Source organism: Cottoperca gobio, chromosome 2, assembly GCF_900634415.1.
Source record: "Cottoperca gobio chromosome 2, fCotGob3.1, whole genome shotgun sequence".
Lineage (NCBI taxonomy): Eukaryota > Metazoa > Chordata > Actinopteri > Perciformes > Bovichtidae > Cottoperca > Cottoperca gobio.
Window position 1 is genome coordinate 9598597 of NC_041356.1, and position 24574 is coordinate 9623170.

Sequence of the window (24574 nt, forward strand, 5' to 3'; positions counted from 1 at the left end):
AACTCATGCTCACCATCTCCCATAAACCCCTGCTCTATCACAGCGGTGGAGTAATGGAGGCTCAAAAACTACAACCAAAAACAAAAAAACTCAAAACACTTGAAGCACTTTATCTCTCCAGATCCGGTGTAGAATTACAAAACCGCCACCTTTTCCTATTTAATTATATTTGTATATTTTTTAAGTTAATTGTAAGGGATATGTCTATATTCTGTATTGTATGTGTATGAAGAAGGTATATTTTTGAAACTAAAAAGCTCCTATGGGTGTATTTGTGTTCAGTGGACCGCAGGTTTAATGATTTATCGAATCATATAGCCAATAATATAACAAGTACCTCGTTAGACGTTAGTTTCAGTGGGGTATCAGTTCCATTCTTTGTCCATTTCTCTATTCACAGGGGTTTGGAAGGTCATCTCCGAGCTCCACTTAACTCCCTGCTCACAATCTGTCATCTGTGAAGAAGCCCTCAGTTTAAATCTTAAACCCTGTGATGTAATCTGACATTTGGACATTTTGAGAAATATTTACTTTCTTGCCGAGAGCGAGAATCTATACCCCTCTCATGTCTGTGTGCTAACTATGAAGCGAAAGCCACAGGACGTAGCGCAGCACAAAGCCTGGAGACTTTTTACTTTCCACTGAAATCGACAGAAAGAATATTTTAATCCAAATCTGAAACTGTATTTTAGTAGCTTTTATTGATTTTTGACATGTGTTTTCTCTTAAACTTCAGCAACTGAACCTCATTATATTAATGTAGTCCAAATACTGTGATCATTTACTGAACACACAGAAGCTCCTGGAGCACACTGAGCACATCGGAAGGCAAACGTCTGAATTTCAGGGTTGATGTAAACCTTTCTCTGCTGCTTGAATATAAGAAGCTCTTCTTAGGTGTGAGTTACATGCTGTAGATTCAGGTGGGGTTTGCATAACGAGCGACAGCGTGAAGCGTGTTACTGATGCCTTACTGTATCCATGGTTATGTGAAGTGGCTGACATCCTCTCTCTCCGTCAGAGCCCGATAAGGAGGCCCGAATGGATCAAAGCTGCTCTTTAAAACGCTGGAAAGTATCATTTTTAAAACTCTACGTTAGACCTCCTGTTTGTGGTACCAAGAAGGTGGGTGTGTGTGTGTGTGTGTGTGCGTGTGTGCGTGTGTGTGTGTGTGGCCTATGCTGCTATTGGTCTGTATGGCTGTCCATCAGTCTGTGACATCACCTGAACATCATGTACCTAGAGCAAACAAATATATGAATGTAATAATGTTGATATAAATAAATTAAATGCAATGAAGGGGATTTGTTGTTTTTCTTAATTGGAGCACATGTTAAAGGGACAGTTTGTAAAAAGGTGAATCCACTCTAAGTATTTATACTTGTATAATATACTTAACGATTTGCTTCTGCTTTCTGATCCGGGTTTAATTCACACTTTACCTTTGCTCTGTGCTCTTCCCGTCTGCATTTGGCTCCGCTCCAAAGGTTTCTAAAGCTGCTCTCAAGATACACACGTCACGCTAATCCTGTACCTGTGTGTGTGTGTGTGTGTGTGTGTGTGTGTGTGTGTTGAGCCACAGAGGGATTGAGGTTGGCTTACATCACATTGACCGATATGGTAGAGCCTGTAGCTGCAGAAAACTGTTACAGCACACAGGGTGAACATGGCAATGAAAGATCAACGCAGGGAGCGCCGTGGGAGTGGTGACAGTGCAATATACCTGCAACGCCCCGGGTTCGATTCTGGCTTTGAGACCTTTGTTGCATATCATTCATCTCTCTGCTTCATTTCTACATTATCATCTGGCAAACAAGGCAAAACAACAACAAATCATCACCCCAGTATCAAATATAGACTTAACATAAATCAATATGCAACACTTTTATTTAACTATTATATAATACAGAGTTTTATTCTTGCCAATCACTGAACAATTGCATAAAATTACATTTTTATTCCTGCATGTTCCTGATGTTTTAACATCTTCCTTCATATTTGAAACAACTTATTTCAGTACAAATTGACAGGTTATTATTCTTGTGTTGAGGCTGTCGACTCTGCCTCTTAGTCATAAGACAAAATGAGCTCATAATAAAAAGCCAGGACCAATAAATGATGCGCTTGTTATAATAACACTAAATATAATAGAACCTATGACCTCTCAATTATGCCAGGCACGCCTCCACAGCCTCCCGTACGATTGGCTGCTGCTGCAAATGAGTCTCCGCCTCCATCAGTGAGCAACCAGTCAGCAAGCAGACCAAAGCAAGAGGCACCACCTACACAGAGATGATAATATAATATAAATATAATAATAATAACTGTAAGCACCCTGCTGCCTCCTCACCTTGGTCCTGTTTCTGGCAGTGTGTGTGTGTGTGATGATGTCCGAGGACGTGATGTCCACGGTCAGCTCGTCCACGCGGTAGACGGCCTTCAGGAGAGCTTCTTCACATTGGATCTCAGGACAACCAGACAGCTTCTGGACGAAGAAGAAGGAGACCAGATCAGTCTTTACAATATAAAGTCACATTAACACAAACATAGGACTGGCTGGTTTCTGGGTCTCCGTAGTGTGTGTGTGTGTGTGTGTGTGTGTGTGTGCGCAGTGTACTAGATGGGGTTAAAACCATTATTGTGTCATTACCTGGAGTAAGCGTGTGGCTCTGCAGTACAGTTTGCTGTTGGTGACCTGCACGTCCATCATGTGGTTCTGGTAAATCTTCCCCTTTAAGACGTGAGCTCCGGTGCTCAGCGAGTTCAGCAGCAGCTTGGTGGACAGCTCCCACTGCTGAGGGAGAGGCGGCATTGATTTTCTTTTCTGTCTTTACATAAGCAAGACTGAAAGGAAACAATGCAAACATAATGGAAAAAATAACCTGTCATCTAAAAATAAGACATATTCAACACGGGGAAAGAAAAGCTGGGAATCAATAAAGACTGAATTAGTGTTACAGCTCTGAAGAATGCTCTGTTGAAGGAGGAAGGGAGGCGAAGAAGACGAGAGTAAATGTTATTTATTTATGCTCCAATGAGTCGCTGAATCAATGTGTGTCCATGTGTGTGTACCATGTGAAGTAAGCTCCCTGAAGCAGGCGGCGGCCAATTGATTTTTAGTGAGGATGAACACAGCTTATTGATGTCATCCTGCAAAGAAACAATGCAGACTTTATTAGACACACACACACACACACACACACACACACACACACACACACACACACACACACACACACACACACAGACAGACACTTGTCGTACATCAGCTGCAGTGTCTCCCTCAACCCGATGACAAACAGCGTGCAGGTTGGACGTCTTTTCTCTCACTCTGAGGGCCATTTTCTCCACGTCACTGACATCATCTGTGGAAAGAGAAGACGTCAAGAAGACAAGACAATCCAAACTCAATAATAAAAAACGCTCTCGTCTCACCGGACTGCGTGTAGAGAAGGAGAACGACGTCCCGGTCATCGAGAGAGGGCAGAACTAGATGCAGAAAATCCTCATGGGCTATGCAAAAGTCAGGACCCTCGAGGAAAGAAAGCACAACACAGTAGAACAACAGCAGCTGTTCATTCCTCAGTTAAAACTGCAAACGTTATCTTTGAATTCAAATAGTGTGCACATGCACAAGGGATTCGAGTGTTGTCACAACATTATATACTCTAAATGTTGTTTTCTCTACAAAGTGGATATAAATAGAGCTTTCAAGTGGTAGCCTTGACTGCATGAAGGCCACCCAGCAGTATAATAAAGTGCAGATTCAAGTCCTACTGGGTTTCATAAAGTAGGTACAGTATTTCATACTAATCCTGCTCCGGGTTAATCTACAAGTCGGACCCTGCAGAGACAGATGTGTCCTCACACGCTGCAAAATAAGAGCTGGATTTCATTTAATTGGATTTTAGACATAATACTTTGTAAGGCCTTGTAAGGATATTTCTTTTTTTAGTTGTTTAAAACCAAATAGACAAGCTGGAACAGAAGTGTGTGCTAGTTGCTGACAGCTCTACGTATATGATGTCGTCGAAGATGATGCAATAGTGTCAGATTCTTAGTTTGCAATAATGTTAGTTCATTGTGTTTCCTTCACATACCAGTGGACCCTCATTGTTGTTCAGCGCTCTGTATCCTCCGCTGATGAAGCCCCGAACATCTTCGTAGTCTCTCTCACACACACACACACACACACACACACACACACACACACACAAAGTGTTTATTTAAGATGAAGCGGTGTTGTTTTGGGTGTTAGAGAGTGCCTCACACTCGTCTCACCTGCTCCAAACGTGGGGATACACTCGCTGGCGTCGATGAGGCCCAGCGTGGCGAGGGAGCCCCAGCCCAGGTAACACACACGCCTCCCCCGCTGCAAACTGAAACACGTAGGAGTAGAGATCCAAATAGTTTTTGCATCTGTATCATCTTACACATTCTGTCTGTTTAACAAGGCTCATATTGCCACCATGAAAGACGTCATTATTGTCGGTTCCACGGGGAGATTCAGACGCATTTCCACCATATTCACTGGTTTTAGTCATTTTTATTGCAATGTTTTTGTGAAATGTTTGATGAAAAGCCGGCAACTAAAGAGCCAGGACGCTGCTCTGAATCAGAAACAGTCTGTTTGCCTTGTTAAATCAAATTCAAGGTGACAGTGAAAGGTGTAAAACAGGATGTTCCACCTCTGTCCAGCTGCCTCCAACAGAGCACTTATCCCCTCTTTCTGAGCGTACGTGATATCCAGAGTCTTCTCGTACGCTCTCATGTGCTGCAGGATGCCCCTGTTGGAGAGAACACTTTAGATGTTTCTGCTAATCATTCATTCATGTATGTAACTGCAAACTGTGTTTCTCTCCCTGCTTACTTGTAAGTGACAGGTGTGTTTGTGAAGGCGGCAGCATGAGCAGCAGACAGGACAACCTCCAGGAGGATCTTCGTGGCGCTGCCTCCTTTCATCCTGGAAGAGCCGCTGACGGCCTCCGGCTGAACACATTCACACGCAGGGTCAACGAATAGAGCTGGATTATTCACACAATATTACTGGTATCACCCTGGTTCTCACCCCGACTGCTGGGTTGATGAGGAAGGCCTTGTGACTTTTGGCGAGCTCCTGCATCCTCTGCACCACGCTGCGAAACGTGAACGTGCAGCCTGGAATGGGCTCATTCCTAACACGTTGTTAAACAAAAACTTTAATATACCAACCTTTAATGACATAGTATGAATGGAATTAGAGTGAAGTACACACACTCACACACCTGGCCTGATGTGGAGGGTTGAAGCCAACCAGTACAGGAGTGTAAACCTCCGGGTGCTGCAGGCAGAGCTCCAGCTGACCCGCCACAAACGGAGCCTTTACGCAGCAAGAAATCCAATTAACACAAATTAGCTTAAAGTTCTCTGCAAGTTTGCAATATTCTGATTTATAAATGAACTCAGATCAAGAAGCGACTTACAGATAATCCACAGGAAATACCGATAAACAAGACACGCTTCTTTCCCTCGCAGACCTGCAGGACGGCGAAAACGGAAGTCAAATGAATGTTTTGCTATAAAAACACACACACACACACACACACTCTCTCCACCATGTCCCTGACCTTCTTCAGACTGAGCATGCCCAGCTTTGGATCGTCCTCAGGAGCCTCTTGGGAGGAAAGCAGAGCTCTGAGGAGAATAAGATTTGATTTAAAGCAGGACAAAGTGCAAAGAAAAATAATGTTCTATTAAAATAACTACTAAATGTTTTATTGATGTGCCCGAATATTACAAAAAGGTATATCTGCGGCTCTTAAAATGTAATAAATTTTAATTAATTAAATACATTTAAACTGTAATACATGCACTGCCTTAGTACCCACTTAAAACATGATTAATTAAAGTTAAAACAGGCAGAAATGACCAAATATTGCTTTCTGTGCCAATAGATTAAGACTTAATGTAGTCAACATGTGGTACAATACAGTGCAATGTATTAGTATTAGCTTAAGCTACTTATTCTTACAAACATTCCCCGTGTGCCATTTAAAAACAGGCTGCAGTTGACAAAAGTGGAACATACCGGTCTCCCCCTGCAATGATGTAGGAATAAAGTGACCTCTGGCTCAGCTCCTGCAGCGCTCTGTTGAAAGCTGACTAACAACACACACAAAAACAAACTGTTGACCTGGCTGACCTGATACTGCTTTCTATTATTCCTGACACACACTCATCGTTTGCTTCCTTAGTCTTCGTGGGATCAATTTTTACCGTGATGAGGAAAGCCAGTCGACCAGAAGTGCCACAGCCGCTGAGCACGACGAGGCTGTCCCGAGGATCCTGTTAAAGAAACGGGAGAGTTTAACAACCCGACCGACCGACAGAATCACAGACCGACGGAGAGACGGTACCTTGAGAATGATCTCCACCTTCTGAGCGACCTCCATCAACGTTGCCACCACTTGTTCACTCAGAAGCCTCTAGAAAGGACATGGGAATAATCATTTCCTTTGAAGAATTCTTTCAGATTAAAGTGTTCATCAGATACCTGGTAGGTGGCTCCTGATTCTTCCTGAAACATCTGGGCGTCGCAGGCCTGCAGCATCCTCACGATACGACTGGCTGAAGCCCGGTCGATGTCGCGCGTCAGCGGGTTGGACTTCTCCGAAACAGGAAGTGACGGCTCATAATCTGGGGACTGACACATTTAATAAGAATAATTCAATGTTTATGCTGCTGTCAGACACTGTGTGCTACCAGCCAAGGATAATGAGACTATGGGCCCCCCCCCCCCGGCAACAGACATGCAGAAGGCCCCGCACCCTCTTCTACAGAGGAGCAAGACAGACTTTGTATTTGGACTGTTTCTGTTGTTTTTTTGTGTCTCTTTGTGGTCATTTTGGTTCTGTTTGTGGTCATTTTGTGTCTCTTTGTGGTCATTTTGAGTCTCTTTGTAGTCATTTTGTGTCTGTTTGTGGTCATTTTGTGTCTCTTTGTAGTCATTTTGTGTCTCTTTGTGGTCATTTTGTGTCTCTTTGTGGTCATTTTGTGTCTCTTTGTGGTCATTTTGAGTCTCTTTGTGGTCATTTTGTGTCTGTTTGTGTTCATTTTGTGTCTCTTTGTGGTCATTTTGTGTCTCTTTGTGGTCATTTTGTGTCTCTTTGTGGTCATTTTGTGTCTGTTTGTGGTCATTTTGTGTCTCTTTGTGGTCATTTTGTGTCTCTTTGTAGTCATTTTGAGTCTCTTTGTGGTCATTTTGTGTCTTTTTGTGGTCATTTTGTGGTCATTTTGTGTCTCTTTGTGGTCATTTTGTGTCTCTTTGTAGTCATTTTGTGTCTGTTTGTGGTCATTTTGTGTCTCTTTGTAGTCATTTTGTGTCTCTTTGTGGTCATTTTGTGTCTCTTTGTGGTCATTTTGAGTCTCTTTGTGGTCATTTTGTGTCTGTTTGTGTTCATTTTGTGTCTCTTGTGGTCATTTTGGTCATTTTGTGTCTCTTTGTGGTCATTTTGAGTCTCTTTGTGGTCATTTTGTGTCTCTTTGTGGTGATTTTGAGTCTCTTTGTGGTCATTTTGTGTCTCTGTGGTCATTTTGTGTCTCTTTGTGGTCATTTTGTGTCTCTTTGTAGTCATTTTGAGTCTCTTTGTGGTCATTTTGTGTCTCTTTGTGGTCATTTTGAGTCTCTTTGTGGTCATTTTGAGTCTCTTTGTGGTCATTTTGAGTCTCTTTGTGGTCATTTTGAGTTTCTTTGTGGTCATTTTGTGTCTTTTTGTGGTCATTTTGTGTCTCTTTGTGGTCATTTTGAGTCTTTTTGTAGTCATTTTGAGTCTTTGTAGTCATTTTGAGTCTCTTTTTATTTCTCTTTAGTCTCTTTGAGTGGCATGTAGTAGGTGAAGGCCATAGAGGTAGATGAAACGTTGGCCTGTTCAGTAATCAATCCATGAGGATTAGCCTATAAAATGTAAATTAAATGACTAGCATGCGATCACCATAAAACAGCTTAATATAAGGAATAGTTTTACTTTTATGTCGTCACATTTATTCACGTTCCTGCTGTTGTATCAATCTTGAAAGTGAATATGTGTATGCACCCAACATGTCAAACTATTCTTTAACTTACCTCCCATTCATGTACACTGGAGAGACTGCAAGTCCACTCAGACTGGGCCATCGTGCATGAGTCTGTCCTGCCAAAAACAGTTTGTCACAAGAAACGTCTCCCTCGCTTCCTTCTCGTCAGTCACAGGGATTTAAAATGAAAACCACAAAGTGCTCGGCTCTATCTGTAGTGACAAAGTTCACTTAAGGACCTTTGAGACTGAGGAGTGAAAGGAAGTATGGATTTCTCCGTGGCACACCAACACAAATGCCCAGACTATCTGTGGATAAATATCAGGAGTCGTTCTTAATGGGAAACAAGAGAGGAATAAACTGCAGTCACTCAAACAGAGTTGCAACACGGAGATCAAACTAAAAGCTCAGCATGCAAAAATGTATTCAGTTAAAAAAAAAAAACGTCCAACAGTGAAGTTCTCAAACATGCTTTTCTTCCCCGCAGAGCTCGAAAGATCCAACTGATTCTCAGCAGTGTGAAAATATTTACACCGCAGCAGATTGTGGAGTCTAATACGTTCCACCGCCTTCAGAGTCAAAGTGTTTGCTGCAGTGTGGCTCGCTCCTCCAGAACTCCCACTACAGTCTGTCTTAACTGCTGGGTAATTGCTCTCAGTGTCACAGTGGCGAGGACATTTTGCACGTTCCATCAACAACAACAAAAGACCAATATTATTTCTCCTCACTTTATATATCACCTCACACCTGATGGATGGTCAACGCTGAGGGGGAAAGTATTCTTCCTACTCTTTATTCGGACATGAAATACATTATTATGTTGTTTATTGAGGGTTTGCTTCATATTTCTACTAGCTATACTTGTTTTCTTACTTTTTAGTTTTAGATTTGTACATGTTCTCATCTAAATGTCATGTGCAGTCCGCTGTGAAGGCCTGCGACTCTCTGTAGAGGGATGCATGTGTCGGCTTCTGGCTCACACTGGTTATTAATGATATCAGACATCTGAGGTACAGTTTGGTGTTAACCTCTGAGTCAGACTAACTCCAGAGAGCCGTGTGATAAATCAAAGCAGGATGAAGCGCCTGTTGGCTGCAGCAACACAGAAATGTTATAATGGAATAGTTTTTAAAAAGGTAACGAACAGCCGATATCAGTGCGTGTAGGACCTTATATAACACACACTCCTCAGTCACTGTGTTCAGGTGCCTTTGAAACACATACTGTGTTGGGAGCTCTTCAGAGACAATAAATTCTACTTGACCTGAGTGGACTCTTGTGTTCCTCGTGTCTCGACTCAGTCAAGCCTGCTGCAGCGCTGCACTGCACATTGACCTTGGCACCAAACCATGGAAGGGCCTTGGATTTAGAACAAGCCGCAGGAGCTCCTTCCCAAAGGAGCAAAAAGTCACTTTAAGTGGTTCTTCTCATAATCATCCATTAAACCCTGGAACAGAACATGTTTAATTAATGCAGGAATATTCTGCAAAAACCAACTGTGGATACATTGACTGGCACTTCTTGACTGATTAACTCCAAACCCCACAAAGACCTTCTGCTTTCAAACTCAAATAACAGCCTGGAAGTAGATTTCTTACACTGCTAAAGCATTTAAATGGCAACACATACATTTCCAGTTAAAAAAGTATAAAGCTGCTGCTGTAAGCTGAATTAAAAGATGATGGAATGACGTGACATGCCTCTATAATGATTCTGTGATAGCACAACAATGTATTTCATTGCCCTGTTATTAAAGATCTACATTTGTGTATCTCTTCTTCATGAACCAATAAGCTGATGATAAAGATAAGTAGTCCCACCATCATGTCAAACACAGTGTGGTGTGCGGTTTAATCAGAACATTTTTTTTACATAGTGGGATTACGACTTCCTCTGAATGCCTTTTCCACGACTGTCAGACTCTATTTAGAGGGTGGAAGTCCTCCCTACTGTGCTCACATTATCTTCAACTGAGGGATCTCTATTCAGAGCCAAATAAAGAAATAAAGCTCCAGTTAAGCGTGTGTGTGTTGGTTGTATTTCCCCAACATTTCCCCAATTTGTCTCCGATTGATTCTGGGTTTGTTAAAAAACTGAAACTCAGGACTTTTTCCACAAAGCTGCACATTTCTGCATATTTGTGTTGTTCTTATCTCGCTTTGTCGTCGCAGCCGTGGCTATGTTGCATTGTTGGAAGAGCCTGGAACTCGATGTGCATTTTAAACATATGGCAATAATATATAACAAGATCCTTTCTACGATCTCTTGAGGTTTACGTACAGCAGGTGTTTCGTGCTCATTCATTAGGATGAATATGGTACAGTGCAGCCTGCAGCTGGAACCTATGATTCACGAAAACGTTTTGTTTTTAGTGTGTGTTTATATCATTTATAGGTTTTCCTTCCAGTACTGTTCTGCAAGAGCTTTTTGTGGCATATTTACTGTCATAAATCAGAAGAATATCTCTAATTTGTTTGGATTTTAATATTGTTAATGTGTTAAATGTGCCACTTTGACATAAAGGATTAAAAAGCTGAAATAGCATGACACATCTCCCCAGTGTGCTGCTGTCACATGCCTCTGCAGGTGCTCAATCATATTTTTCTTCATTATTTAAATATTTGGTGCAATTAGCCTTAAGTCAAAGTGCCAGGGTGAAAGAAAGCCCACACTCAAAGCTGTAGCTGAATGACTCCAGTGTGGATGTCACTCATTGTCTCACACACACACACACACACACACATACACACACACATACACACACTGTCACACACACACGCATATATAAAACAACTTGCTCTCCCTGCCCTTCAGCCGCACAGACACGGTCGTCATGACAACAGAGAGGCTAATCTCCAGTGGACAGAGAGAGAGAAAAAAGTGCAAGTGCTTGCACAGAAACGTGCTTCTGAGAGCGAGGAGCAAGTGCGTGTGCGATGAAGATATGCAGTGCATGATTGCATATTTCTGTGTGCGGTTCGAGAAAATAAATTAGGCATGTGTGTGTGTGTGTGTGTGCGTGTGTGTGTTGTGAAGTAGCCTGTGCATTCCACTTTAATTTAATGACATTTCTGATTATTTTTTATCAGGAATCCGAAGTGAAGAAGTGCACAGAATATCTCTGTATATTTCCATCCATGCCTCTTCTGACGCTTGAATCCTTTCCTTAATGTTTCCTCCTTCTGACCATCATTTTAAAATAAAACGTACTTAGTCCCCCGTTCTCCTTAAAACTCCTAAATCCATATATTTTCCTTCATTTCATCCCTTTCCTCCCCTGACTCCCACAGAAAATCATCTCATCATTTCGTTTGTGAGGCTCCATCCCTCAAATGTGTCTTTTTTGTCTCCGTCATGGCCTTTCCTTCCCTAAATCTTTCAGTCATCCTCTTTCTTGCATTCTTCCTGTCAATCTTTTCATCCTTTGGAGAGTGAATCCTCTTTTCTGTCTTTCTCACACACTCCTTTCATCCTTCCTCTAATTCCTAAATCCATCCCTCTTCTCTATCCGCGGCCTCTCAGCTTTCCAGCACCCTCACTTCCTCCCCTCTCCTCTCACTCACACACACACACACACACACACACACACACACACACACACACACACACACACACACACAGTGTCCACCCTAGTTTCTCACATTACTAAATCCTCGCCTCTCTATCTCCCTGCTTGCCTAGCAGGGATCACACACACACATATGTTACAGCTGATTAAGCTGGCAGAGCCACATGGCAGTCAGCCCACTGGAGGGAATGATGGAGATATGGAGAGTGTGAGGGAGAAGGAAAGGGGTGCAGAGAGAGCGATGTGTGGGGGGGAATATTGAGTTAGGATATGGATTAAGGAAAGGATGATGATTGATGGAGAGCTGAATGTCACACGGTGGAAATCTCATTCCTCCTTCCTCTTGTAGACGGAGGAAACTAGATTATTTCATTGGAAAACTATCACCCCGTACACCGTATTGCAAGACCCTTATATTGTGGTGCGCGTGCACGTGCGCACGCCCCTGTGCAGATGTGGTTTGGGGAGTTTAGGTTGTTATCCGGTAGAGGGCGGAGTGTGAGAGAGAAAGTGAAAGAGTGGGGACTCTGGAGCTGCAGAGGAGTGGAGCTGCGGAAAGGAGCGGAGCGGATAGGCTGCTGCGGATACCCGGTACCTGCAGCTTGAGTGCGGGCGGGATGAGAGGCAGGAGTCGGGGGTACTCTGGTTGACTGAACAGGAAGCACGAGCCGTGATTTGAGTCTGGTGTCCGGTGCGTGCCCACACACACACACACTCACTCACGCGTCTTAAGAACAGCGGGAGATGCATTACGTCATAGCCTCCCGTCGCCCTAGATGACCGCGTGCGCAGGACGGGATGATGCAGGGCTGCTGGACTAGAACGGGAACGGATTCCTCTGGCCCGGTGGCGGTGTCTCGACTGCACGAGGAAGAAGTGGAGACGCCGTCGCGCGGCCGCTGGCTCTGATGGCTCCTCGCGCGCCGAGCGGGAAAGAGACACAGCAGTCGCCACGGCGCGAGAGGGAAGGGGACAGCAGGTATCTGGGAAGTGACGTGGTATCCGCGCCCCGCGAGAAAGCACCACGGTGCGGTTGTCGTGCATTTCACAGGAGGGCAGGAGCGGGAAGGGGAACATGGCCGCGCAGTCGGACGGCGGCAAAGCCGGGATCGGGTGCAGCGGCGGCGGCTTCGCCCAGCTGTACGATGTTGAAGCCGAGGAGCCGCTCGACGCTGCAGCGATACACATCTGTATGTGCTGCCGCTCCTCCGCTTGCTACTGGGGCTGCCGCTCAGCATGCCTCGGCTCTCTGCTCGGCGGGGGCCAGACTCCCGGAGGGGTCGGCATTAGGGAGACTCACTGCCCGCCCCGGGAGCAGCTGTGGCTGGACTGCCTCTGGATCATCCTTGCCCTCCTCGTCTTCTTCTGGGACGTTGGCACGGACCTGTGCCTCGCAATGGACTACTACCAGAGGCAGGACTACCTCTGGTTCGGCCTCACTCTCTTCTTCGTGCTGGTGCCGTCTGTGCTGGTGCAGATACTGAGTTTCCGCTGGTTCGTGCAGGACTACACCGGCGGGGGGCTCGGGGAGGTGGAGGGGCTGACCAAGCGGGGCGCGGTGGCTCTGGGGTGCCTTTATCCCGGAAAGGATCGCCTGCAGCTGGCCACCATCTGGCTGTGGCAGGCAACCATACACATCCTCCAGCTGGGACAAGTGTGGAGGTACAACACACACCTGATCCTAACCTGTCACCGCACTCACCCCCTTTATCTCCATATACACTCTCTCTCTCTCTCTCTCTCTCACACACACACACACACACACACACGCACACACACACAATGTTGCTAATGGGTAGAGTGGCTTGTCTCCTCTATGTAGCTAGAAGAAAGCGACGCATGCTTCACACTGACAGGCAGGAGAGGAAGAACAAGAGGAACCATGTGACTTCCCCATCACTTCTGATACTATCTGGGAATTACAGACATATATTAAGAGAGACAGTCAGGAAGGAAGTGATCCCACTTTCCCAGAGTGTTTCTTTTCTTTTTTGGGTCACCTTATGAAAAGTGAAAGTCACTGACACTCTGTACTGTATAGTGTTACTACAGTAAGCCTTTACATATTAAAACTAAAGATAATAAGTCACATCCACAGCGTGTTGTTAGGGTCTGACTGAGACACTGTCCATGGTACTGAATGCATTCAGCACCATGGACAGTGTCTCAGTCAGGGTCCTTCACTTTAGTTGAAGAACAGGGAAATCAGGGTTGTGTGTGTGTGTGTGTGTGTGTGTGTGTGTGTGTGTGTGTGTGTGTGTGTGTGTGTGTGTGTGTGTGTGTGCACATTTTAGTATGTGTGAATGTGTATGTGCATGTGCTTTTGTGTGACCTGTGGAAAAGCGGTGTCACGGCCCTTCCCATGAGTGTCAGCATGCATGGAGAGTACAAAGAGGAAAAGCATCTGCGCTTCTGGCAACACATCACACACACACACACACACACACACACACACACACACACACACACACACACACACACACACAAGTAGGTGCTAATTGTAGTACTAAAAGCACTGCCAGGAGAAAATAAAAAAACACACATGGACCATTTTGCTCTGATACACACACACACACACACACACACACACACACACACACACACACACACACACACACACACACACACACACACGCACACACACATATTTATATTGCAACTGTCGGTTATTTACTCTCCTTGCTTCTTATTTCACGTAAAACAAGACATTTGAAGACGTCATCTTGGGTTTTGGGAAACACGATCGACATTTTTCACAATTTTCTGACATTTTATAGACAAACAAACTAATTGATAAAATAATCGACAATGAAAAGAATCGTTAGTTGCAGCCCTATAGCCCTCTCTGCAAGAACAGTGTTCACTCCCCCTCCCCACCCCTCTCTCTCCAAGAAGACTCCTTAATGGTGTCCACTTGCCTCTGGGCGGGCAGCAGGGAGAGTAGAGTGATGTTAGTGTGTGTGTGTGTTTACATCTTGCTGTGCTACTCTGCTCCTCTTACTTCGGTCTCTCTGCGGTTGTAGGGTTAAAATCCGCCCTCACACACACACGGACACACACACCCTTCCTCTACCTCCGTGCACCCCACCCAGTAATTACCCCCTCAGCCCGGAGAATGGACTCTCCCACCTGGAGGAAGCAGAGGGGCAGGAGAAGGAGGAAGAAGAAGAAGAAGGGGAGGGAGTGGGGATGTTTGTAGCGGAGGAAATGGTACCGCCTGATTGAGACAGATCTTTAAGAGATGGAGAGGCTGTCGAGAGGAGGAGGGGTGGGGATGGAGGAGGAGGTTGCACATACACAATGGGTAAATGGGGGGAGGGGAAAAGGGATGAGATTGAGAGGAGAGAGAGTGGAAGATCCACTGTATTCGGTACATATGGTATGAAACCACATCCCTCTATGTTAAGACATTAAGTGTCTGTCAGGGTCGCCTGCCACGCTGCACGGTAAAACCTCAATCCTTAACCGGAGCGTAAATACAAGGACTTCCTGTTTACAGATTTAACAGGAGAAAAAAGATGATGCTGGTTATTCATCCTTCATTGTTCTTGAGTCAAGGACAAACATCATTTTGGTGTTTGTGTCTCATTTTAAAGCTACATAATCCATTAATTTGGCTTTAAATGATTTGTTTACAAGCATTAACATGAAGAATATGATAATAATAATAATAATTAAATAACATACGGCACAGCTAAGCAAGCTCAGTCATGTGTTAACCAACAAAAAACAATAAAGACATGCTAAAGCTCCACTTTAAATCTCGTGTTTACCAGAGATGGGCTCGTAAACAAGTCGTTCAGCATGACGAAAGCATAGAAGAAGAAGTCTTGGTCTACAAACACCAAAACAACCAATACGTGGACTAAGAGGGGGGTGATATGATATGACCACAACCAGTAAACTCTGTTCTGGCATCAGACCACCCTTAGTGGACTGTCACGTGCCATGTATGTGAAGGATGGAGAGTTTTCCTCTCACTGTGCCACGAGATTGTTAATAAGTCAGGAGCGCCCCTGTGATTGGTAGCCTACGTGCCTGCTCATGCCCGGCCTCCGCACTAAGCCAGACCTGATGTGAGCCTTTCTAGCAGCCGCCCCCACATTTTGAGTTGCAAATGTGCTCAATAGAAAGTAGAAAGACAACCTGATGCTAGCCTGCCACTCATCCTTTGGTAGAAGGGTGGACGGCTGCTCTGCTCGGCCAGTTAGAGTCTTTCCCCCGTCACAGATCGTCGGCAGGGTTTTTCCTCTGACAGGACAAATCTCCAGGTCTCAGACCCACTGAGCTACTGGATTTCAGTAACCCTGGTCCTACATTTGACCTTGCTATCAGGACAGCAAGGTGAATGTGGCCATGAGAGTCCAGTGTGAGCAGATAGGCAACGACTGAACTGTAGCAGCGAGAGAAGATTAGGTCCGAGGGCTCTGCCCAAACTCGGGATGGGACGATATAGGATTTTATCGTAGAACACGTTGCTATACGTTTTATTATTTATCCTTTATTTATGCAGGGGGAGTTTATGATTGATGATTACCTTATTTAAGATTGTATGTTTTAATAATGGTCACAAGTTTAATCGGCGCCCGTGTCTAGCAGAAACTCTGTCCTCACTGTGCGTTACATGAAGCAAGACTAAGTCTGTCTAAGATAGGAGTGGTGCACATGAAGGCATCCTCCTATGGACGGTGCATTATTTATGTTTTGTGAATTAAGCTTGTATGTTTCAAACCTGATGGCACGTACATGCAGAGTGGTGCATAATGTAGGTGCACACGCGACAACTTCCTGCACGTAGTATAGTAGTAGTGCACTCACAGGGAGGCAGGAGGCTTTCATTACATACATGTACACGAACGTGCATCCACACACACAGTCACGCACACACTCCAAGTGCCCTCAGGCATGATCCTTTAAATCACTGGCTACATCCCACCCACATGTGCTGTAGTCTGCAACATCTAGAAAGCATCTCAGTATGTGTGTATCAGAATGTTGTCACGGCTCAACATAAAGAAACCTGGAAATATTTATAGTACAAGTTCAGTAGGTGCTATCATACATGATGAAGAGAAGATCATTATTGGCTTTTTTGTTTGAGAAAATGACTGAAAAGATACATTTAAAAAGTAATTTTTAATGCATATATATATATATATATCATATTGAAGTGAATCGACAGTATAATTGATAATGAAAACAATTGTTAGTTGCATCCCTAGGGCTAGTAGTAGTATCAGTAAACTTCTTACAACAAAGGTTACACGCAACAGAATAAAAATCTTTCCTGTGACCCCCTGCAGGTACATCAGGACGCTGTACCTGGGCATCATGTCGCGGCGGCAGAAGGAGCACCAGCGGCGCTGGTACTGGGCCATGATGTTCGAGTACGCAGACGTCAACATGCTGCGGCTGCTGGAGACTTTCCTGGAGTCTGCGCCGCAGCTGGTCCTGCAGCTCTGCATCATGATCCAGGAGAACCGAGCCGAGACGCTGCAGTGTAGGTGGAGCACACGTTACGCTGGACGGGCCGGCTTCACTGCACCGGGCGTCTGAAAAAGCAAAGGAAACCACATATACATGAACACTACCTGCCACCTTTACAAACATAACACCAGGTTTTTGTGTCGCCTACAAAGCGCATACAAATCAACAGCTGCACAAACAGTAATTAGCAATTTGCACACATCATGCTTGGTAATTTGTGGCTGCAGATGGTGCACACAGTGTTCTTTGTTCTAGTAGTCCTAGAAGGAAAGTACAATCGCAGGTGTCTGGTGGATGTGCTAGCCAAACTCCACCGTCCTCCTCGTCCTTACTCATCCAGGAAATGTAACACCGGCGGACACCCACTGGTGTTATTCAGCCCCATCACTCTGGAGTTTAGGGACACTTTCTACTTTAATGCAAATATGTGACTAGTACAGGGGGTGGATGCACACAGCAGCTGTGTGCATCATACTTATGAGTCATACTACATCATTACCAAATGTCGTGTCACACACTGCTTCCTATTTAAGGGTGTGCTCACACGAAACACCCTCATTGACTCACCCTGTCATAACGTACGAATCTTGATTCTATTTTGCTCTGATTGATTAAACATCCACATCCTCCTCCGCTGTTCTTCTTTTCGCCTTCTGTACCTCTGACACTCTCTGTAGGCATCTCCTCCCTGGGCTCCCTCCTGTCTCTCGCCTGGGTTCTGGCCTCCTACCACAAACTCCTGCGAGATTCTCGTGACGACCAGCGCAGCATGAGCTACCGCGGCGCGCTGCTGCACCTCTTCTGGCGCCTCTTCACCATCTCGTCCCGCGTGCTCTCGCTTGCCCTCTTCGCCTCCCTCTTCCACATCTACTTCGGCATCTTTGTGGTGGTCCACTGGTGCGCAATGGCCTTCTGGGTGGTGCACGGAGGCACCGACTTCTGTATGTCCAAGTGGGAGGAGGTGCTCTTCAACATGGTGGTCGGCATCGTCTACATCTTCTGCTGGTTTAACGTGAAGGAGGGCCGGACTCGGTACAGAATGGTGACGTACTACATCGTGGTGTTGGCCGAGAACACCATCCTCACTGGGCTGTGGTGAGTAACTACATCTGCATTTACAAAACATAAATCCATCACTGAATAACCTTAAAGTTTATCCACCCCGTGCAAAGCAAAGCAGCTAAAAAGAATTCAAACGAAGAGTCGAGGGAAGAAAATAATTCCCCTCGCACCCCGTGTCGACACAATCCTGCAGGTACGCCTACAGGGACCCAGTGTTGACCGACTCCTACGCCGTCCCGGCGCTGTGCGGTGTCTACCTGACCTTCGCCGGCGGCGTCCTGGTCATGCTGCTGTACTACGGCTTCCTGCACCCGGCCACCGCCCACCTCCAGCCAAGCCCCGCCTCTTCCTGCTGCGCCCAGCTGCTCTGGGGGCTCCCCCTGCCCCCGTCAGCCCCGCCCACCGCCCCGCCCACCCCGGCCCACATGAGCAAGTCACAGACGGACGAGGAGGTGGCCGAGTCGTGTCTTCCCGTCTTCCAGGTGAGGTCGGCGCCCATCACCTCCAAGCCCGAAGGCCCGCTTATAAAGATCGACATGCCCAGGAAGCGTTACCCAGCATGGGACGCCCACTACGTAGACAGGCGCCTGCGGAGGACTATAAACATCCTGCAGTACATAACGCCGGCCGCTGTGGGCATCCGCTACCGTGACGGACCTCTGCTGTATGAACTGTTGCAGTACGAGTCCTCACTCTGACACACTCGCCAACACACAAACATAAAAAGACGTGTATGTTCAGATTTAGAGACACATTCTCACTCGCACAACGTCACACTTGATGTAAGCACACTGACACAAAAGCACACTTTTATGCACACACACACACACACTCACACACACACACTCACACACACACACACACAAACACATTCCTTGCGGGCAACCTGCGAGTCCCATGGCCATGACTCAACAAGCTGCTTCATCAAACCTCTCTCTCCGTCTCTATTTCCAAGTCCTCTGATCACTGTTCATCTGTTCTCATTGATTTCAAACGACGCGCTCGCTCTCCGCTGTGATGAAAAAATGTAAAAGATGAGCGCACTGGAGTCTTTGACCACCGCATGCCGTTCACGTTGCGTCGCTCACACTTTCGCGGGTTTCAGTAGAATAAAAAGAGTCAAAGAAAGAACAAACGTCACTTTTAATAAAGGACTTTGTGCACATGTTGTTCGTCTAGTCAAAAGGTAGTGTATATATTTTATATGTGCAGAAGCGATGTTTTGTATGTTGCTGTCGTCTGGGGACAAAGCAGTTGGACACATCGGTTTGTGGGGCTGGTTGACAAGGTTACCAGGGAGAGCATGATGGGAAAGATGGAGACAGAGAGGGTATCGGCATCTAAACTAAACTAAAGAATAGTTTGACACTTTGGGAAACTCATTAGGGTTAGGGAGCAGGGAGTCGAATAGTCGTACTTCCCCAAATGTCAAACTATTCCTTTAAGAATGATAACACTGAAGCGTGCACTTTGTAATGACGGTGTATTGGAAGAATTAGTGTTATAATTAGTCTCCTGCCTCAACAGGAAAGTACATTGGCTTCGATAATAGAGATATTACCTGATATACAGTGTTAAACATACAAATCTACAGGCCATATGCTAATTGCCAAGAGGCACTCAACACCCTAAAGTGTTAGCACGGAGCTAGAGCTAAAGATCTATTGAGGACAGATGGATGATTGTAATGCTACATGTACGCTAGTCAAAGTGCAAATCTCTTTCCAATCACAATCCAGAGCAAGACTAATTCTTTTTGATGTCTATATTTTTCCGCGTGTGTTGTCTTAATCGGGTTTGTCCCGCGCGAACAGCCAGTGAAGCTGATATAAAACAGTTTGGGGCTTTAGTCATCACATCTTTCAATGACTTGCCTCCTCCTGTAACAAGTCCAAGATCTACACCTCCAAAGCCACCCACGGCTGAGCTGTGATGCACGGCTCATTAGTTAGTATTTGGTTTGTTTATCCCTGTAATCCAAGCTGTTACATTGGCAGGCGACAACAAATGAGCCGAGATATCAGTCATCGGCTCGTCTGTTTGTACGCTAACACCACGTGGCGGCGAGTAGAGTGGAAGGTGGTGACAGGGGTTTTTATCTCACACGGCACAACTTCTCTCCAGTCTTAATGTCAGCGGCGAAACCCAGAGAGTTCAGATGGTGCGCTTACAAAAGATGAACACACACATGCTTCTTATTATAGCTGCTGTCCAAGAGGGTGAAGCAGGCGGAAGAGAAGATATCTGAGAGCGCGTAAAGAAGTGTTAAAAAGGGGTACGACAACATTTTAGTTTTCTTATCCAGGTGAGTCAAAGTGGAGAAGAATTAAGATGAGTGCTGAAATAAAAACTTAGTACTTACTGACAACGATTAAATGAAATGAACATAATAAAATGAGTCAGTAATCAAATCAAACATTCCTCCACAGATTTAGCATTGACTCACACTGGATAGTATAAATAAAAAGATTAAAGTCGATGCAGCAGAGTCAGAGATATATTCCAAGTATTCTTCTTCCTTATCAAAACCCGGTGCCTACATTACCCACAATGCAACGAGACTACCAACAGTTTGGCAGGAGATTTGAGTGTGTTATGCGAGTAGAAGCTAATTGCCTCAAAACGAGAGTCTTCAGCCCCGACAGACTCAAGTGACGTCACAAGAGGCACATTATCAGTAGACCTGTAAACAGTCCTGTTATGTTAACCCTTAGAACCACTGTTATAGACTAAATAATTAATAAAATAATCATTTGTTTCAGCCAAAATGTGAAAAAGGAGACGACAAATGTTGACGTATCCCTTACATTACTTTTCCGTGGTGCGATCGCGCAACATTAGCAGCATCGGTGATCATATGGTGCAACACACTCAAGCTACAGAGTCAATTGGCTGCTAATCCCACTTCATATGGTGCAAATATAAAACACACGTACTTATGGTGCAATAAGGGCAGATTGTCCCTTTGAATTCTATGGTGCAACTTGAGTAATGCCTTCAGTTGTCGGCCAAGGCTCTGCCAAACGGACAACTGCTCTTCCTGTCCTGCAGAAGCTATGCAAGTCTCCACCGCAAGGAGATGTGCTTAGTACACGCTCACAACACACACACACACACACATGCAGGGTTTTCCTCTATAGCAGGGAGTTGTGCTCAGTACACACAGTGAAAAGTAGTAACAAGGGATGTGTCCCTACCTCACCGCTTCAACACACTCCACTAATGTCCAATAATCCCTCACCCCTTTATAATTTGGGAACAATATTCATATGGTGCTATTGAGTAAAGCTGGATGGTTTTTGTATCGTCGTGGTTACAGTGGTATGAAGAATTTAGCCAAATATGTTTAGAGTCTTTCACATTCAGATTGATTGTGTAATTCAATCAGTGGACAGAAGAGCAGCAACACCTCCTCTGACAGCGACACATAAAAGCAACAAAGCCTTATCCGCTTAAAACAAGTGTTTTTTTTTAAAGATATATACGAGTCATGGTTTAAGATGAGGTTTAGGAGGGTGGTGCTAAATGTTGGTACACTCTGTATATTAAGGGTTTGGTGTGTTACGGTGTTAGCGCGCAAAAAAAAAAGTGACATTTAGTGAATAGAATCAGACATTTCCTGACTTTCTTGCATGAATGTTTTAGATTTGTGGGCAGAGACTTGAGTCACAGCTTCGTATGTGCTTCTGGGACTGTTAAAGGGAGATTTATGTTGAGCAGCTGTCCCACTAGCTTCTCCCTAGCACTGACCTTTTGACCCAAACCATGGCCCCTTTGCACCCAGAGCTCCAGCCGATCAGAGATCAGGTTTAACACAAATCAGGTCTGACACAACCAAAAACTACAGTTCCTTCTCTGTACTCGAGTATTCATGTGTGGCATTCAGACTCAGCTGTAGCCTCATAGTCAAACTGCAGGTATCTTACCTACTTACTGTCGCCATTTTGTTTTATTTGGTCAAATACATCCTGGATCCGCACGCTACAGTCGAGCCTGCACGCTACAAATGAAACTTTTTCTTCCTTAACTCAAAACCCCCGAGCCTTAGCCAGGCCCGCTCTGTAGGAACAATCCAGTCAGTGTTATTGTACGGCTACACATCCACAGCTATGCAAGGTTACAGACAGAAAGGTTCTGGGCTCGGATAACCTTTTCAAAAAACACCACATCACTGTTGTCCTGTAACGTTTAGGGAAGAAAGTGTTGATGTGAAACATTTGTTTACGATCATTTGATAACCTTGCATATCATTTCTATGGACTTAATTCACATTCAAGTTTGTCTGTTGAGGGGGGGGGGGGGGGGGGGGGCAGTGTAATGTATGTACCGTGAGGGGATAACCAGGATGGATGCAACCTCCCGACAGAGGAATGTGCATCCGATTGTAAAAAGTAAAACCAGAAAGTTATTTTATTATTCTTTGGATAAACACGTAAATGTTCCACTATCAGGGTCTGCAAAGCATATGAGGCCTGTGGTTAGGCTGTGTGTGTGTGTGTGTGTGTGTGTCTGTGTGTGTGTGTGTGTGTATGTCTGTGTCTGTGTGTGTGTGTGTGTGTGTGTGTGTGCCGTATGCGTCAGTAATGCTTTTATTTCTTTTTGCCAAAGTTTTACTTGCTTGGTCCAGAGCTGTGAAATGATCATGACTCAACATGGTTCAGTAGAAGTGTCTCTGATCTCAGAGCAGTTTCTACCTGAACAGTTGAAATCCTTTCTTTTTTAGAACCGAAGAGATTCGGTTGTTTTGGCACAAATACTCACAATCACAGAAAACGAGTCAGGGGGATTTCAGTGGTTTGACTCAGGTGTGGATACTATAAGCACAGGGCAGGGTCAAACTAAACCTTAACGTGGATGTATCTATAAGATCATGAGCTTTTATTTTGTCGGGGTCATGCTTTTCTACTGTGTTCTTCAGCTTGGAAAAAAAAATAAAAATAAGTAGCTCTAGAAATTTTCGATGTGCAAAAGTATCTTTTATTTTCTCGTGGTTGGCATTTTGATTGTAAATACCTTTATATGGTAATCCTCCTCAGTTGGATCTATGTTCGATGAGTTGGTTAGATGGCTCTTTCAAATGTACCGATAGTAAATGTTCTTTATAAATATCCAGAATGTAAGACGAGAGAAGAAAAATACGGCTTGACTGGAAACTGTGTTTTCGTAGGAGTCTGTGCCATTGTGTTGTCTCGAGTATAAGCACACTGATATTAGATCTGTAGGCAGGATGAAGTTTTGGGAGGTGATTTGCCAGACAGCCACACACCTTTGGTTCTGTTTCTCTGGAAAAGAGGACATTAGGACGAACAGATGAACCAAAAGCAAGGATTAGTGAAGAAATTATTTTATTTATTTAATGCAAAAACGTCTATTTTAACCCACTTCATATTAAAAATGAATGTGAGATAAGAAGAATATTTCAGTCAGTTAGCTTAGCTTAGCACAATGACTGGAAGTAGGGGGAAACTGCTAGCTTGGCTCTGTCAGTTTATATAGTTGGACAGAGCAAAGCTAGCAGTTTCCCCCTACTTCCATTCATTGTGCTAAGCTAAGCTAACCGTCTTCCAATCTTCTCATCTAACTCTCGGCAAATGAATGCATTTTCCGTAATACTCAAAGAACACACGGATGAAAATAGATTCCCATGGAGGGAGAAGTCTCAAAGATTTAATATCTCAGAACTTACCCTTTCAAACTTCAGGAAGGAGGAACAGAACCAGTCGTTCAGGGTGTGTCTGGCGAACATCTCCCGTCTTCACCATAGAAATGATTGTCATCGCCCGTGTTCAAACCGCTCCTGCGTCAGCTCATAAAAACACCGTTCAGGAATCTTCTGGTCTTCGCTGGGGGGGGGGGGGGGGGGGGGGGGGATTCCCAAACTCACACCGAATGTTTCTGACCCGTACCACAAAAGCAACGTGAGAGAAACAAGACGACACATTGTGCATCTCGTGTGTGTTTTCTGTGTCTACGATATAGTGTTAAAAGCATTCTGGGGAAAAGTTGAATGAATATTTTTCAATGGCTCTACATGGCCAGCGTTAGGAAATGTGTTATTTTTGTTACAATACCTCCTGAAAATAAAGTCTATTTATCTGTGAAGAGACAAAGATTTACAATAATACAGACTACATAGAAATTATGACAGATTTTAAATGATGTATAACAGATATAAATGTACAGTTAATTTGGTTTTGAACACGATACAGAAATGTTTATGCGTCAGTATTGAGTTTGATTTTATATATTTACCATTTTATTACATTGTAATGTTGTGACTGCAATGGAGAAAAAAAATATATATAAAGGAATATAAATTAATTTTTCCAAATGTGTGTCGCTTTTCCTTTCCATTCACAAACACTTGACGTGAGAGTTTCTTGCAAATGAATCAAAAACAAAAAG

The 24574-nt window shown here is 44.5% G+C and overlaps 2 protein-coding genes across 4 annotated transcripts; one reads left to right on the plus strand and one right to left on the minus strand.

Moving 5' to 3' along the window:
- Nucleotides 1-1966: 1966 nt before the first annotated feature.
- On the minus strand, nucleotides 1967-8347 carry gckr (glucokinase (hexokinase 4) regulator). Of its 3 annotated transcripts, none has more exons than XM_029450620.1 (19): nucleotides 8102-8347; nucleotides 6533-6682; nucleotides 6396-6464; nucleotides 6256-6324; nucleotides 6068-6141; nucleotides 5607-5673; nucleotides 5463-5516; nucleotides 5265-5359; nucleotides 5069-5174; nucleotides 4871-4989; nucleotides 4689-4787; nucleotides 4282-4379; nucleotides 4101-4168; nucleotides 3436-3532; nucleotides 3265-3365; nucleotides 3073-3150; nucleotides 2651-2791; nucleotides 2351-2485; nucleotides 1967-2282 (listed from the first exon to the last, which is right to left on the minus strand). In XM_029450620.1, exons 1-19 carry the CDS (start codon nucleotides 8150-8152, stop codon nucleotides 2169-2171), a joined length of 1785 nt encoding a protein of 594 aa, XP_029306480.1. In that variant the 5' UTR covers nucleotides 8153-8347; the 3' UTR covers nucleotides 1967-2168. The 3 variants fall into 3 exon arrangements, with proteins under 3 accessions (XP_029306480.1, XP_029306481.1, XP_029306479.1); XM_029450621.1 differs by having other exon boundaries at nucleotides 2351-2482; nucleotides 2651-2794; XM_029450619.1 differs by having other exon boundaries at nucleotides 2651-2794.
- A 3830-nt stretch (nucleotides 8348-12177) lies between these two features.
- On the plus strand, nucleotides 12178-20411 carry xkr6a (XK, Kell blood group complex subunit-related family, member 6a). The gene is made up of 4 exons (XM_029452074.1): nucleotides 12178-13282; nucleotides 16924-17120; nucleotides 17785-18202; nucleotides 18363-20411. The coding sequence occupies exons 1-4, from the start codon at nucleotides 12696-12698 to the stop codon at nucleotides 18865-18867; spliced, it is 1707 nt and encodes a 568-aa protein (XP_029307934.1). The 5' UTR covers nucleotides 12178-12695; the 3' UTR covers nucleotides 18868-20411.
- Nucleotides 20412-24574: the final 4163 nt, after the last annotated feature.

What these genes read in the sequence shown, in the direction of transcription:
- gckr (XM_029450619.1), bottom strand. Translation starts at nt 8,152, where the DNA reads ATGGCCCAGTCTGAGTGGACTTGCAGTCTCTCCAGTGTACATGAATGG. An exon ending in GTATTTCCTGTGGATTATCT is followed by an intron (nt 5,360 to 5,462) that starts GTAAGTCGCTTC and finishes TGCTGCGTAAAG; the next exon opens with GCTCCGTTTGTGGCGGGTCA. An exon ending in AACCCTCCACATCAGGCCAG is followed by an intron (nt 5,175 to 5,264) that starts GTGTGTGAGTGT and finishes ACAACGTGTTAG; the next exon opens with GAATGAGCCCATTCCAGGCT.
- xkr6a (XM_029452074.1), top strand. Translation starts at nt 12,696, where the DNA reads ATGGCCGCGCAGTCGGACGGCGGCAAAGCCGGGATCGGGTGCAGCGGC. An exon ending in CCGAGCCGAGACGCTGCAGT is followed by an intron (nt 17,121 to 17,784) that starts GTAGGTGGAGCA and finishes CACTCTCTGTAG; the next exon opens with GCATCTCCTCCCTGGGCTCC. An exon ending in ACCATCCTCACTGGGCTGTG is followed by an intron (nt 18,203 to 18,362) that starts GTGAGTAACTAC and finishes ACAATCCTGCAG; the next exon opens with GTACGCCTACAGGGACCCAG.